The sequence below is a fragment of the Agelaius phoeniceus genome, chromosome 21 (assembly GCF_051311805.1).
Source record: "Agelaius phoeniceus isolate bAgePho1 chromosome 21, bAgePho1.hap1, whole genome shotgun sequence".
Lineage (NCBI taxonomy): Eukaryota > Metazoa > Chordata > Aves > Passeriformes > Icteridae > Agelaius > Agelaius phoeniceus.
In genome coordinates, this window is record NC_135285.1 from 2,159,497 (window position 1) to 2,175,865 (window position 16,369).

The 16,369-nt window shown below is 48.0% G+C and overlaps 1 protein-coding gene across 14 annotated transcripts in view; it reads left to right on the top strand.

Moving 5' to 3' along the window:
• Positions 1-16,369, top strand: part of LOC129128747 (histone-lysine N-methyltransferase EHMT1) — a 124,783-nt gene that overhangs the window by 64,034 nt on the left and 44,380 nt on the right. For 12 of the 14 annotated variants that reach the window (XM_054646245.2, XM_077188987.1, XM_077188980.1 and 9 more), the window contains exons 3-5: positions 5,327-5,874; positions 8,756-8,797; positions 15,078-15,255. In XM_054646245.2, coding sequence (XP_054502220.1) covers positions 5,327-5,874; positions 8,756-8,797; positions 15,078-15,255 — 768 coding nt within the window. The remainder of the gene's footprint in view (positions 1-5,326; positions 5,875-8,755; positions 8,798-15,077; positions 15,256-16,369) is intronic. The other 2 variants (XM_077188989.1, XM_077188978.1) reach the window with 1 other exon arrangement.

Here is a 16,369-nt window from a genome sequence, read left to right on the forward strand (position 1 = left end):
GCTCCAGGGCAGGACTGGAGCCAGGTCTGGCTCTGCTGAAAGGGCTGGAAACCCCAGCAGGCAAAGAGGAACCAATGTCTGGGCTGGGAGAGCAGAGGTGGCTTTAATTTTGCCTAATTTGGAGGGTTTTTTGAAGTTACCATTCTAATTCTGAATTAATCCAGTTAATTTCTGCTTAGACATGGTGGCAGGCAGGTCAGACATGTCCAGGCTGGGGTGAGTTTGTCCCAAGATCACTTTTTAAAGTCAGCCTGTGCTGCTTTTGGGGGCTGTGTGTTGCTTTTTTTGTGGGTTCTCTCTGTTGTTTGCAGCAGTGGCTTAGGGGCCCCCAGTCTGAGATGCCTTTTAGACACCTAAAATTAGATGAGGTGGTCTCACCCTGCCTTAGCTTTTCTCCTTTCATCAGAGTCTGTTTTCTTTGGGAATTCTAATTCCATTTTGAACAACTGTGAGATTCTGAAATGAAAACTTGAGCCTGACCCTTGTGCCTGAGCCTGGGGAGGGCAGGGAGCTCTGCAGAGCTCTCAGGGAATTAATTCAGAGCAGGGATTTAAATTTATTATTGGCTGTTCTTTGCCACGTGGAGTCACAGGGATAGTGGAATAGCCCAACTTCCTGAGTCTTAAATTCCTTGTGTTACTAAAATGTACCCAGCCCCTAAATAATGTATTTTTATGATGTTTGTGCCAACTTGGTATCAAATTCAAATACATCAGTAAATCTCTTGGGTTTTAAATTACCTGGGTTTTAATGAATCCAAGCTCAGATGGGCATTCAGGCAGTGTTGGGGTCCATGGGAGAAGCTTTTCCTGCTGCATCTGACATGGGGGATGCCTAAAGGAGCTTTGAAAAAACTGGAATGCCTCTAATTAATAAGGTTACACTTCATGGATGCAGGGTAGAAATTCCCACCTTTTATTTCTTTTTAATTAAAGAAAGGATGGTTGTAGATTAAAGAGCTGTGAGTGAGTTGGAGAGAAAACTGAATGTGGAGAAAACCTTGTTTTGGCCTACTTAGAAGGGATGAATGCTGTAAAGTCACCAAGTTTGAGAGCAATAAAATCTTTGGGTTTATAATTCCTTTGCACTTGCAGCACAGGAGCAGAAAAGCTGCTGATCAGCATTTTCAAGGGGAGAACTCACTGCCACGAGGTGTATTTGAAATGAGGATTTTAGCAGGTTTTCAGTGAAGCTTTTTTTTTTTGGGAGTGAAAAAGGGAGGATGAAAAGGTCACGTCAGGAAGAAGTGTTTCTTCAGGTGTCTGGAGCTGTGGAAGGGCTCCTGTGGCCTGTTTGCTTCAGTATTGTCACTGGGAGGCTCCTGCTGGCTCTGGTTTGTGCTCCCATCCCTGCCTGTGTCAGAGTTCAGCAAGGCTGGGAAATATTTTGAGTTGTGCCTGTTCAGCAGTGCTGTGCAGGTGCCCTTGGTGAAGCTGGGATGGCAATTCCTGTTTTCCTGTCACCACATTCCTGTCCTGCTTGGGAAAACCCAGCCATACAAATTGTGAGGCAGCTCTTGACATGAACTGATCCTCCAAGGGCAAATCTTCAGTTTGGGTTTGAGGTGGGGGTGATGGGCTGGTGCTGCTTGCAGGAGCCCAGAGCTCAGTGTGCAGGGAACAATGCCATTCCCAACTGCTCATGGCTTTGGTTTGGTGCTGCCAGAAGAGGGAATGGGAGAATGGAGGGGTTTTACCCCAAAGAAAGGGAGGATCCTGGAGGCTGGAGGGAATTGTGGTTTCTCAGTCTCTGCTGTGAAGTTCCACATCTCTGTTTCTTCAAACCTCTGCTCACACAGGTTTGGAAGGCTGGTGCCACTTCCACAGTCAATCAGATTGCATTTCACAGTAAGGGAAATAAGTGTGTGTGTGTGTGTGTGTGTGTGTGTGTGTGTGATTTTAATTCCAGCCTCATGGATTTTTCATAAAGCCTGTGATGCTTTCTGGAGTAATGCAGTTACTTTTTCCCTAGGGCAGTGCTCTAATTCACATTGTTTTGGTTGCTTTCATGGCAGGTAGAGCAATTCTTGCCCTCTGCTTATTCAGTTTATCTCATAGTCAGCCACTGAAGTTACTTGACTGCTCTGGTGGGAGAGCACAGTGTTTAAATCAACAAATCTTGAAGGCTTCATTCAGCCAGGTGCCTAAAGCTGAGCTCTAGAAACCTCCAGCTGTGGTTAGAGAGCTTATTTTTTGTTGCTTTGCATTTTTTTCCTGGCACTGACTTTGCTGCAATAATTGCTTAAATGGCCTTTTAAAGACCCTGAATGCAGAAAGAGAAACAAGAATTGAAAGAATAAAGGCATAGTTGTGGCTCCCTCTGCCCACAGCTTTTCAAATAGTTAAATAAAACAGCGAAAAAAGGAGCACTTTATCTTCTCCCAGAGTTTTTGCTATCAAAAACAAACTTTGTGCCTCTTTCTGTGCTCAGGGAGGTCTGGGTGGTGTGAGAGGGAGCAGGTGGAGGTGATAACTTTGAATCCTGCTTGGGAACCCTCAGTCACTGCTCCTGCAGGTGAGGTTTGTGTCTCTGTGTGCTCCAGAGAGCCCTGGGGAGCAATTTTTGGATGTTGTGGGGCTCTCTCTGGAGGCTGTGAGCCAGCAGAGCCCACGTGGGAGGGAATCCCAGGCTGGGTTTCCTGGAATGAGGGGGATGGATCTCTTAGTGAAGTTTTTCCTCAGCAGGAAAAATGGCCAGAGCTCATCCCCAGGGCAGAGAGAGCACTCAGGGTTTGGAGAGACTTCCAGGTACACCTGCAAAGATGCTTTGTGTCCATCATCTGTGGCTTTCAGCTGGAAATCAGGAGCATCAGAGGGACTGTCCCCCTGTTAACTGATGGGCAGTGTGAGGCTCCAGGAGGCCTTTGAGACCCCCCTGGGCAGAGCCTGCTGTGAGTCCAGCACTGACCAGGTGTCCAGCCAGGGCTTGGATTGGATGCTTCACATGTATTGACCAGGCCTAAAAAGGCTTTCAGTTTGCTGGAAATATCTTTAAATCTCAGGTGAGCACCAAAACAGGAAGTTTAGGGAATAATAAGGTTGTTTGAGATACTGGAATGCATCACTTTTAGAATCTAGAGCTGCCAGTGCTGTTTGGGCTGGAGCTGTACCCAAATCTTTCAGGTCAACACCGTGGGAAGGAGATAACAAATACCAGGAAAGGTTCTTCCCCCAGAGGTGCTGGCACTGCCCAGGCTCCCCAGGGAATGGGCACGGCCCCGAGGCTGCCAGAGCTCCAGGAGCTGCCAGGGATGCCCAGGCTGGGGTTGTTGGAGGATCTGTGCAGGGGCTGGGCTGGATTGATGATCCTGGTGGTTCTTTCCAGCTCAGGATATTCTGTGATTCCATGATTAAGATGAACTAAACAAATGCATTAAAAAAGGGTAGAAAAAGTGGGATATATTTTTATTTTCCTAATGAAAATGGAAAGAGAATTTGGGTGGGTTTTGGGAAGAGCTGTTCTGGTGAGCTGAGTGGTGCTGGGTCTCCTCCCTGCTGGCCTTTGCAGGGAGCTGCCTGTGCTTGGAGCTGCTCCATGCACCCTGGACTTGTCATCCCAGGGTCCTGTGGTCCTTCATGAGTTAGCCTGGCACAGGGTTCTTGCCAGCTCAGAAGAGACATTTGTGAGGCAGCTGAGGGAGCTGGGCAGGGGCTCAGCCTGGAGCAGAGGAGGCTCAGGGGGCCCTTGTGGCTCTGCACAGCTCCTGACAGGAGGGGACAGCCAGGGGGGGACAGCCAGGGCTGTGCTCCAGGGAACAGGGACAGGAGCAGAGGGAACGGCCTCAGAGGGAGGCTCAGGGTGGAATTTCTTCATTGGAAGAGGCTGCTCAGGGAGGTTTGGAGTCCCCATCCCTGGAGGTGTCCAAGGAACACCTGGAGGTGGCCCTCAGGGCTCTGGGCTGGGTGATGAGGTGGGGATCAGGCACAGGTTGGACTTGGTGGTCTTGGGGGTTTTTCCAGTTTTGATTCTGGGATTCAGAATGTTGTTCAGAATGTTGTTCAGAATGTTGTTCAGAATGTTCTCCTTGCCTGTTTGTGCTCTGAGGGCAGTGTGAAATGAAGGGCTGATACCGAGTGGTCTGGCTGTTCCTCCAGTGTGACTCCAGGCTCTTTGGATCCTGTAGGTGAAAATTGCTTTGATGGGAGCTGGTTTGAACCAATCCCCCCTGCTCTGACAGAGCTCTCCCTGTACTTCTTGTGTTGCTTTTCATAACTGTCTGCTCTCTGGAAGGAAAACAAGCCAAGGAATCCCTAACAGCAGGTTGATGTAATCATTGCTCTGAGTGTGCCAGTGAATTGTTATCACTCCTGGTTGCCTGGGGAGCTGCTGGGTTGTCATCTCAGAAACTTTTTCTGCAAGTATGTGACATTCCTAGTTGGGTTTTTCAGCTTGGATTTGAAATCTTTGGTGGGACAAAGTCATTGATGGAGGAGCAGAGAAATGTTTGAAATGTTTATTTTATGTGGGCATTGTTGTGTGTGAGCTTTGTCAGGCTGCAAAAACCTTGCTGCATTTGAATAATGGAATTATTTTAGTCTAAAAATGCTTTACCACGCTTCACTCCTGTGTTTACTGCTGCTGTTACCTCTGAAATGACACCATGAATCCTGGTCCTGTTGTGCTTTGTTGTGCTGAAAGAGCCAATTCCCACTGAAGAACATTCCCAGGAGAGCTGGGCTAGCCGGGGAGTTATTCCTTGTGATGTTCCCTGTAGCAGCAGAGCCCTGATGGGATCTACATTTGGGGATGACATTTGGCTGCTGGGCTGTGTGTGGCCCATAAAAGCTCCCTGGGACAGCTCTACCAGCAAAGCTTTTCCACATCAGACTGGCTTTGGGAAGGGCTTTGCCAGAGATCCGGATGCAAGATGGGGCAGAGTTTTGTTTGCCAGGTGAGGTGTTGACATATGGTGCAATAAATGCAGTTATTGGAAGAGCCAGAGATAATATTTACCTTGAAAAATCCATTGTTGGGAATAAATGGCCACATCTGCAGCTGAGGCAAGTGGGAGTAAGTGCACTGCTGTCACCTGGGCCACCCACCCCAAATGTCACCATGTGAGGAGCCAGGAGGGCTGGGCAGGTGGGTGAGGGAGCAGCCTGGCACTCAGTGCTGAGCTTTAATTGATGTGGTGGTGGTTGATCCGTGGTTGGAGGTCTTTCCCAACCCTAAATATTCTGGGATTCTGTGATTTACATCAGGCAGGGTGCTGGACAGGACAGGGTGGCTCTTCCACTGTGAGCAGCTGTGCTTGGAGCACAGCTTGGGAGTTTCAACCAACACCACTTGTGACCCTTTTCTCCTCTCTTCCTCCCTCTCCCTCCAGGGTTTAATGCCATGGCTGCAGATGAAAGCGCTACAGAAAAGCAAGTGGGGGAACCAAAAATGGCAGTAGATGGTGAAACCAACGGTTCCTGTGAGCACAGCGAGGGTGGGGGCCACCCAAACCCAGCGAAAAACACTCAGGACAACACGAAAGTGAGCCAGCAGGACTCTTCTACTAAATTAAATAGGATAGCAGAAAATGGCATTTCGGACAGCGAGCCTGGGAAGCAAAACCATCTGAAAGCAAATGACTTCACACAGACTTCTGTCACAGGGAGCAATGGATATATCCTAACCAAGCAGATGGCACAGGAGCAGCCTCTAAGGACTACCAGCTTTGCTTCTCTCACTGGCCATGCTGCAAAAACCCTGCCTGGAGGAGCAGGCAAAGGCAGGACTGTGGGGTCCTTTGCCCAGCTCCAAGCCACGATGCCAAGCAAGCTCGGGGAGGGCAGCAAGGACACGGATGCTAAAAAAGGCCCTGCTGCTAATGCTGAAGTCAAGGTGCACAGAGCACGGAAGACAATGCCTAAACCCACCCCCAGCCTGGTAATGTACCTGCCCAGCACAGAGCTGCTGCTGCTGCTGCTGCTGCTGCTGCTGCTGCTGCTGGGCTTGCTCTTGGCTTTCTCTGGGCTCTGGGGGGTACCTGGCTGCATGGCAACATGTGGTGTTCAGAGCTTGCCTGCTGAGTAGATTGGTGGTTTTATTATTTTTGGTTTATTTTAATTTTAATTTTTATTTTTATTTTTACTTTTACATTTTTATTTTTATTTTTATTTTTATTTTTACTTTTACATTTTTATTTTTATTTTTATAAAGATATTTTATCTATATTTTTATATAGCTATATAAATATATATTTATATAGATACTTTTATTTCTATTTTTAATTTCTATATTTTATAAAAAATATATAATATATTTAATATGTATAATTTTATATCATAGATAAAATATAGAATTTTATATTTATATAAATAAATATATTTTATTTATTTATATATTATATATATATAAATCTATATTTATATTGACATTTTATCTATATTTTTATATAGATTTTTTATATCTATATCTATTTATTTATTTAGTTAGTTAGTTATTTTTATTTTATTTTTTCTCTTCCACCAGACATAAATGTTAAAGTAGTTGGTCACATGGCCACCACCAGCTCCCATCCCCAATGCATTTCTAAATATATAATTGATCAATTGCCTTCTCCAACAGATCTGTGTGAGACACTAAATGGCCTTTCTCTCATGGCTCTATTGCTTATCAGCCTCTGTTGACATCCAGAGCTGCTTGTGAAACAAATTAGATTTTTTCTGAGGTCAACCCAAAGGAAATTAAGCATAGAATGTAAACTTGAGGCTCCTCCCAAGCTCAGAAGCTGTCAAGGAGCTGATCTGTGAGGCAGCTTGATTGCTTTGCTGTAGGAATCATTATAAGGCTGAACCAGATGATGTTTTCTCTCCATGTCATTGGGAAGTGTTCTCTCCAGAATCCTTAGGGGTGGATTTACCATCACTTAATAAAGCAGAGCCCTGCTTTTTTTTGGAGGCATAAGGAAATGTCATTTGGTGCATTCATGTCATGGTGGGGAGGACAGAAATGGGCCTCTCTTTGTCGTGGTTATTGACAAGTTTGGTTACTTTTTTTGGTTCCTTGCCAGAGGTAGGGAATAGATCCTGCAACAGGCAGAGCTCCACTATAAGCAGTTGGTTTTCATCCCTGTGATGCTTTATATGACTACAGTGAGCTGGGTGCTCTCACTGTGCTGTGTCTGAGAGTGGAGGGAGTCAAGGGAAGGCTGAGCCATGGGATCATTCCCAGCCATGCATGGAAGGAGCTGCAGCCTTGTCAAGGTCGGTGCAATGCATTGGTGCTGTGATCCTGCAGATCCACAGGGCCCTCAGATGTCCCCTCATCTCAGCACAGCAATGTGAGGTGTGAAAGGCCCAAAGCTGGGAGTCTCTGTGGTCTGGAGGAAGGAAAGAGAGAGAAAAAAGGGAAAAGAGAGGGTGGCACCTTGAGAGCCCCAGCTGGGGGAAGGTGCCGTGGCTGTGGCACCACCTGTGCCTCTGGGAGCAGCTGGGAGTCCAAAGGGCACAGCAGGATCACAAACCTGTGGGCACCAGGCTCAGGAGAGGGGCAGAAGCCACAGCTGCCTGCCAGCATTTCCAGCCAGCCCCCTGAGCCCTCATTTCCCTCTGCCTTGCCCTGGCTGTGCTTGAGTTCTCTGCTCTCACTCTGCCTGTGTTTCCTGGCTTGCACAGGGAAGCCCAGCTGCCATCCAGCTCCCATCTGGGTGTCTGCTACCCAGGGAAGGCTTTGCAGCCTCCAGCCCCCAATTCTGCACTGGAATTAGGCTGGGCAAACCTCCAGACCCTGGTGGAATTTATCAGAGAGGGATCCCATGGGGCTGAGCAATTGAAAGAGGCAATTCCCTCCTAAAGGTGACTGCTGGGTTGGGAGGTTTTTTCCCTCATTCATATTCTATGATACATCAGAAGAATATTTACATTCAACCCCTTGGGCTTCAAGGTTTGTGTCTGGGAAGTGGGGTGTGGTGTTTGGGAGCTCTGGGAGTGCTGGGACACTGGGATGGAGCTGCTGGTCCTTCTTTGCTCACAGGACAAAAACAGCTTCACAAAACCAAAGCCTGCACTTGCTGGGCTGCTCTAGAAAGTACATAGCCTGTCCTCAGCTCCTCTGGGCATTTGCCTTGGGCTTAAAATAGGGAGAGAAGCAACATTCCCAGGAAGGGTGGTGAGAAGAGGCTGTTCCCATGTTCTCTGATCAAGCCTCTGCAGCTGAATGGGAACCCAAGATCTGATCTCAGTTCTGCAAGACAATAAAACATCTGTGTGTTCAGCCTTCCTGATAATTACTACCTCATTTTTCCCCATTGTCTCTGGGATTTACATGCTATTTTCTTTGGAGCAGCAGAGTCCTTGCTAGCTGTCATTTTTCTGTCCCAATTATTTCTTTGTTGAGCTGCTTAGAGGAGGCTCCTCAGCTCAGGAGCTTTTCCTGTACCAACCTTCACACCTTGTCCCCTTCAAAACCTCCATGAAATCAGGTGCTGTATCCCAGGAAATAAATTGTGGAAATCACCCAGGAACTGATATTACAGACCACAGTAGTTTGCTTGTATTTTTAGGGCATTGTTGTTTTCTTGGTGAAACTGTTCTTGCAGAACTGTTCTGCCTGGGAGGAGGAGGGGAGGAAGGTGTTTTGCTGCCTGCAAAGTGTGAACATTTGTTCCCCCTGGCTCCTGCAGAAACCCACTGGGGCCAAGAAATTGTTTTGTGTAATCCAATAGGTGTCAGGGGACCTTGGTAACCTTTTCCTGCACATGTGAATTGGTCTCTGAAAGGAAGAAGAGAATTTTCTCACCAGTTTAACCAGCTTTTTCTCTGTTTAGGAGTTGCTTCCTGAATTGGGATCGAAGCTGAATCTGAAACAGGTGACAATTTTAATTGATGTTGTTGCATGGTGGTTTTTGAGCAGAGAGCATCATTTCTGAACAGAGCAGTAACACAAGCACTGCCCTTTTGGAAGAATCTTTCACTGCTAATGCATTTTACAGCCCTCTTAAGAACCCAAAAGTTTTCAGGGCCAGGCAGCAGACTGAAAGGCAAATGTGATTCTGTCTGTGTGTGTGCTGTGCTTGGAGAAGGCTCCTCCTGCTTGGGAATCAGCTGCTGAGCTGAACTTCAGTCAAACACAAGGGATAAGGGATGAGAAAGGTGGTGAGAGCATCCCAGAGTTACCTTGGAGACAGGAGGAGCAGATGGATGAATTGGGAACCCCAAGTTGTGTCTCCTTTCCTTGGTGACCACAAGGCTGGAGTTTGGGGTGTGTGTCTCTGGTAGTTTTTTTTTTTTTTATGCTGTGCAGAGGACTGGGTCAGGAAATAGTGCAAAAATCCTTTAAATGAGTGTTTTGGCCTGATTCACAGTGTGTCTCCAAAATGCCAGGTGCCAGCTTAACTGGGGGAGAGGAGACAGTGTGGGCAGGGAGGAAGAGCTTGGAGCAGGAGATGCTTTGCTTATGAAGGTCTTAATACCAATATTCATCAAACTATTCCCTTAAGTAGCATTGCCATTAAATACCTGATCCCAGAGCTTTTAAACTGCCTCCTTTGTGGTGCTGCTGTGCTGGCCTGGGCTGGGGCTGCTCTGCAGGAGCCTCTGGCCTGGAGAACACCCTGTGGCCATCTCTTGGGGCAGGCAGGTGGCAGCCAGGGGATTGCAGGGGTCTGGGATTGCTCAGCAAGCCCTGGCCCTCCCATGTGCAGGAAACATAAAGCAAAAGGGCAGGGCCTAATGGGGGTAGTGATAATGGGGATATTGTGTCCTTGGGGAGGACTCAGAAGGTCCATCCAGGACCCAGGATACCAGAGGGGTATCCAGGTGTGCTCCATGGGACTGACAGAGTGAAGTCAGTGTGTGTGAGCTTGGGCAGAGTTAAATATCATGGAATCACAGAATGTCCTGAGCTGGGAGGGACCCCAAGGATCCCCCAGGCCAGCCCTTGTCCCTGCCCAGACCCCCAGCAACCCCAGCCTGGGCATCCCTGGCAGCGCTGCCCAAAGGCTCCTGGAGCTCTGGCAGCCTCGGGGCCGTGCCCATTCCCTGGGGAGCCTGGGCAGTGCCAGCACCCTCTGGGGGAAGAACCTTGCCCTGAGCTCAGCCTGAGCTGCCCTGGCCCAGCCCCAGCCGTGCCCTGGCTCCTGTCCCTGGCCCAGAGCAGAGATGGGAGCTGCCCCTCGGGAGGAGCTGCAGCCCCGGGGAGCTCTGCCCTCACTCTGCTCCAGCTGAACAACCCCAGAGCCCTCAGCTGCTCCTCACAGCCCCTGCAGGCCCTTCCCTGATAGGAAACCTCCTTCAGGAGTGACAGTGCTGCCATTGGGCTCCTTAAACAGAGGGGTTGCTGCAGAGGGAAGTGAGAGTGAGGCTGTTGTGCAGTGCTTTAACCTGATATTAAACTGCTGCTGCTGGCTGGAGGTGCTGCCCCAGCTCTGACCACAGCCCACAGAAATAACGGCCCTGGCCCCAGCAGAGGGGTTTGGTAGGGTCAGGAGCCCTGGTGGCACAGCTGCCCTGGGCTCCTCCCCTCTTTCGTTCTGACTGATGTGTGACACTCCCTTGCCCTGGGGCAGTTTGGTGCAGGAGGGGACAGGGATGAGATCCACACCCTGAGTGCTCTGCTTCAGAAACACCTCGAGTGCAGGTTTGAGGCCACATCTTCACTTCAGCTCAGTCTGCCTAAATCATGTTTTCATGTAGGAATGTGACTGCATTCAGATCAGTGCAATTGTAATCAAGTCACCATGGAATCCCCCCTCTAATGGGCACATATTAATCAGCAGATCATTAATCTGATCTAGACTAAGAGCAAAGCCTTGCAGGCTTGTTGCTCCAAGGTGAGGTTTGATCAGGCTGCTGAAATTCAGCAGTGAAAAACACAATCCTGCAGCAGCAAAGGCAGAGCAGCACCACTACAGCTCCTACAGGCACTATCATCTGCTTGTGATCAATTTTTTATAGCAGACTGATATTTCTTGCTTAACCACCACTCACCAGTTGTTAGAGGCAGATCCCCCTGGGAGCTGCTGCTTTGTGCTCTTCAAAGGCAGTGCCTTGGTACAAATCTCCTGACCCTGTTCCTGATGGATGGGGAGGCAGAGCTGCTCCCTGGCAGCTGCCCTGTGGCAGGGCTGCCCAGCTCACTCCTCCTGCCCTGTTGGCTCTGGTTTGTGTGCTGGGAATGAGAGTCCTGCAAGCACAGAGCTAAGGGAGCCCATCATCTCAGCCTGAGGTGGTTTCAGGCACCAAGAGCCCTTCTGCAGTGCTTAGAGCTGCCCTGCTCCCAGGCAGGACCTGTGCCTGTGTCCTTCCACCAACACTGGTTCTTCTCCCATCTTGCTGGTTTTAGTGATGGGAAGACCCTTTAAATACTGGGCAGTGGGAAAAATGTCCTGTGGAGTTTATAGAGCCAACATGAGGGTCCATTGCTGAGGTTGGTTTGTTCTGTAGTTTTGCTTTCAGGGAAAAGAACAGCTGAGGATATTCTGTCTTTTGCCATTTTAATAACTTCCCCCTGCTTCTGTCGGGGACTTCTGTGCCAATAATAGAAATGTGGTTGATCCCATTAAAATGTAGACAGCACTTGAGTTTAATTTTTGTAAACACATCAAATATCCTGTTCTTGCCCCAATCTAAGCAGTTTTCTTGGCTGTATTTCTCACAGTGAGGTTAGACATAGTGGTGGTCCCATTTTTGCTGTTTCTGGGCACAACCATTGCTAGAAATGTTGGAATATCTGCCCACCTTCTTCACTATTCCCTACACAAAGTTGTGACTTTCCAGTCCTTTGCATAGGATGAGCTGGTACCACATGAAAGGCTGCAAGAAATGAAGATGTTGGTGTTGCAGTTCCTTTTTCTGTCCCATTTATGGCCCTTTCTTGGCTTCCAGTACCTCCCAACATGTGAGCACAGGGAGCTCAAACTGCATCCTGGAGTTTCCTTTGCATGGCATTCTGCTCTCAGTGCCTCTCTCAAACTGTGGGTGAAACCTGTTTAATAAGAATAGCAAAGATGTGACTGTTTTATGTAGCTGAGAACCAGGAAAGGTGGTGAGAAAACTGACCTAAAAATTTGTGCTGATCCTTTTTATTACAATCCTTAGATGTCATATTTTTATAAACACAAGAAACCTCTTCACTCCTTTCTGGGAATTCTTGTTGTTTTCTTTTTTTACCATTGCTGCATATGCCTCCAAGTAAATCTTTAAGTATCTTCAAGCATCTCTCTTCCATGAGACTTAATTTGAGTTAAAAAAACTTTTTCATGGCAGAATTGCCATGAAAAAGCCACATTTAGCAGTTGTCATGCAGCCTGTTGAAGATTTTGTATTTATTTGTGTTGTAATTACAGAGGCAGAGAAAAACCCCAAGCTAATAACATAATACTTTTAAATTTAAAAATTGGATTGTATTCTTCCAAGCAGGCTGGCATGGCCTGAGTGTGAATTCCTGGTGTTTGGGAGTAACAGCACCTTTTGTTAGAGACCAGTTGCAAAAACCTGCACTTAAAGGACACAAAATGCAGCCCTTGTTCACACTTGTGTCAGATCTGCCTGTCCCAAGCTCATTTTTCTGATTTTAAGTTATAAATGGAAAGCATTGGATATATCAGGGGACTTGGGAATTCTCAGAATAATTGTGTAGCCAAGAGTTACTGTTAACCTTTAGATCTATAAACTCAGGACTTTTGAGAGGTATAAATAGTATTGTTGAGACTATTCCTGGCATCCTGTGCCCTGCACTCCTGACGTGCATTTTTTAAGGGGTAGAACAACTGGGAGCAGACTCAGGAGTGATCCAGAAAATGATTCTATGGCAAATTAATTTGCTCATTTTATTACAATTATTGAAGAGAAAGTTTAAAAAGAAAAAAAAAAAGAAGTTGGTCATACTCCATAAGTGTCTCCTGGGAGTGAGAGGTTCTGATGAGACAGGGCTTTTTAATTTAGTTGCAAAAACATAATGCATTTAATTATTTGACAGTGAGAGCAATTAAGCATTGGAACAACATATCAAAGGCTGTGGTGGATTTGTCATCTTTGAAATCCTTAATCCAAGACTTGCTGCCCTTTTAGAAAAGCTGTGGCAATTGAGCCATAAGTTATGGGCTTGATGCAGGAATCATTGGCACTTTGATGGCCTTTTGCTGTGGGTCATTTCTGATTATCATTAGGGCTTTGCTGGGCCTGCCTCTGCCAGCACCACACACGTGGCACAGCCTAATTAGGGGACTCAGCCTCTTCCCTGTTTGTTCCCAAGGTCACATTGCTGGAGAGCAGTGGCTGGGGCTGCCTGGCTCAACCTGAGTGCTTTTATTGCTTCCTGCTTTTTATTCCAGCCTTGCTTCTGCCTGCATTCCTCTTTCTGCTGGGGTTTTTCAGCTCTTGCTTCACAAGTTCTGTAAAGAAGAGTTCTCTGCAAGTGGGGCAGCACTTAAACCTTACACTCATGGAATGGTTTGGGCTGGAAGGGACCTTGAAGCCCACCCAGTGCCACCCCTGCCATGGCCGGGACACCTCCCACTGTCCCAGGTGCTCCCAGCCCTGTCCAGCCTGGCCTTGGGCACTGCCAGGGATCCAGGGGCAGCCCCAGCTGCTCTGGGCACCCTGTGCCAGGGCCTGCCCACCCTCACAGGGAACAATTCCTAATTCCAATATCCCATCCATCCCTGCTCTTTTTCAGTGTGAAGCCATTCCCTTGTCCTGGCACTCTGTGCCCTTGTGAGGAGTCTCTCTCTTTCTTGTAGCTCCTTCAGGTACTGGAAGGCCACAATGGGGTCTCCTCAGAGCCTTCTCTTTTCCAGGCTGAGCAATCCCAATTCTCCCAGTTTTTCCTCGTGTTCTGCTGCTTTTTCTCTTGTTTTGCTGGAGCAGCTCTGCCAGACCTGCTGGATGCAGTGGGATAAATCAGAGGGCAAATCCAGCAGCTGCCACTCCAATGTCTGCTGACCCTGTGGCAGAGAAGGACCAGCAGGGACTTTGTTTCCTGTTCCTCCATGTGTTTCCTTGTCTCACCAGGTACCTCCTTGCTGGGCTGGGACAGGAAAATGTTTCAGTGAGCTGGACTGAGGGGCCTTGCCCTGACCTTGGCTTCCCTTTGCCACACTTGACACAAAAGGCACAGGAATTAAAGCACCAAAGCACCAAGCCATGGCTGTTTAAAGAATAAACACAGATGCAAAAAGGAAACACAAACACAGTCTGGACCTCTCTGTCTGAGGCTTTTAGGGTACATAAAATGGAGTTAGACACACAGGAAGGGGATTGTTTCCTAAATTAGAGGAGGAAAACACTGAAGTAACATCAAAAGCTGAGAAATGGCACTCAGGGACATGGCTGAGTGGTGGACTTGGCACTGCTGGGTTTGTGGTTGGACTTGGTCACCTTAAAGGTCTTGTCCAACCTAAATGATTCTCTGTGGAGCTGTAGGAACCCTTCTTTCATAACCAGAGGTGCAGGATTTGACTTTGTCTTGGGTACAAGCTCACACAGAGCAGGTGTGAGTGGCTGTGGTGCCTGGGAGGAGCTGCAGGAACAACTACAAAATCCCTTTGGTTTGCAGCAGGAGCCTGGAGCCTGCCTGGGGCCTGGAACAGCAGCAGCTGGAGTGGGAGCAGGGGGTTCAGGGAAGCTTGGGCAGCTCTCTGTGGATGCCCCTCAGTGTCACAAGCGCTGCTTTGGCTGTGGTTGGTGTGTGCTGGGCTAGAGGGGGAGCCTTTGCTGAGGCTCAGTGCTGTCCAAAAGGAAAATCCATTTCCTTGGCTGCCTGCTCCTCTAGACCAGCTCTGCAGGAGTGTTGCTGGGCATGTTTGGTGTGACAGGCAATAAGTGCTGTGGTTGAGTTGGTTCCTCTCCTCCAGAGGCACCCAGAGCTGTGTGAACAGAGCCTTGCTCCTTGTCATTCCTTCTGTCACTACCTGTCACCTGCACAGCCTTCAGCCCTGGGGAGCCCCTCAGCCAGGCTGGCAGTGTTTGGGCAAAGCCCCCTGGTCTTTGTGCTCCTGCTGGGAATGTGCTCCTGCTGGGAATGTGCTCCTCCTGCCTTCAGATGAAAGAGATTTTGGTCGAGAGAAAGGAATTCCAATTAATTTCCGAATTTTTTTTTAATTACTTCTTCAATACAAAAACTCAATTTAACTGCCTTTTGTTTTCCAGCATGCAAGTAAAGACCCCAAAGATGGGAGAGACAGCAGAGATCAGAAGGAATCCAAGGAGAAGGAGTTTGAGAACATGCTGGACTTTGTGAAGCCGTTGGCGCTGCCCTCTCTCCCGGGCCTTCACCAGTCACTACCTCAGAACCAGAGCTATGTGGCCACCACCAAGTCACAGACAGGTAAAAAGGGAAGGGCTGGAATCTTGGAGTCCTGAGCAACTCCCAGCTCCCAAACCTGTCTGTGGGGCTGAGAGGGACATGAGGAGGTTAAAAGTCTGCTCGTACCTTTTTGCCACTCAGTCTCCTCCAGGGTTCCCTTCCTTTTTTTCTACTAAAAGCTTTTCTTAGAGGAAAAGCTTTGATCCTTTTTTCCTCTGGGATGTTCTGAGAGGTTTCTATCAGTTCTGTAGGGCTTTGAATATCTCCACAGCTGCTTACCAAGAATTACAGCTTTATAAATAAAATTAATTGGGTTCACAGAATTTTTTAGCGGTCTCTTCATAAATTTTGGTGAAATTTCATTACCGTGGAAGATGAAGAAATGCTTCCAAGGAACAGGCTGTGCAAGTGCAAACAATAACAGTGGTGCTGAAGCTGGCAGTTCCTAAAAGAGCCTGCACCAAGCATCCTTGTGCTGTGCACTCACCTAAGTCAGCAGCAGGCAGGGAGCTGTGATGTCTGGTTTGATTAGAAGGCCAAGAGGGAGACTTAACAAATTAAGACCCAATCAAAGGAGTGAAAGGAATCAAACAGACTTCCATAGTAGGTGTGAAATGAGATTAAATGGCAAACAGCTCTTTATGTAAGGTGCCTTTTCCCCGTGTGTTCTTCAGTTGCTGTCAGATTGCTTCCATTGTCAGTCGGTATTGTTGGCCTTGCAGTCTCAATTTGAGCAATTGGATTCCATTCAGCCTCCTACAACACCAGCAGCACTGCCAAATGCAGGATAATTTAAGGGTTTGATGCTGTGTGTGCTGATGGAGGGGCCAGAAGGAGCGTGCAGAGGGCACTCAGAGCTTGGGCAGGAAGCTGTCTGTGTGTCTGCACATCCGTGTGTCATCTTCTGCTTCACTTGTAAATAAATCTGTTGCACTGGGAAGTGCCCACAGGTGTGATTTCATGGAATCACAGAAGGTTTGGGTTGGAAGGGACCTCAAAGCCCATCCAGTGCTACCCCTGCCATGTCAGGGACACCTCCCACTGTCCCAGGCTGCTCCCAGCCCTGTCCAGCCAGTAGCCCACAACATGTGAGCACAGGGAGCTCAGACTGCATCCTGGAGTTTCCTTTGCATGG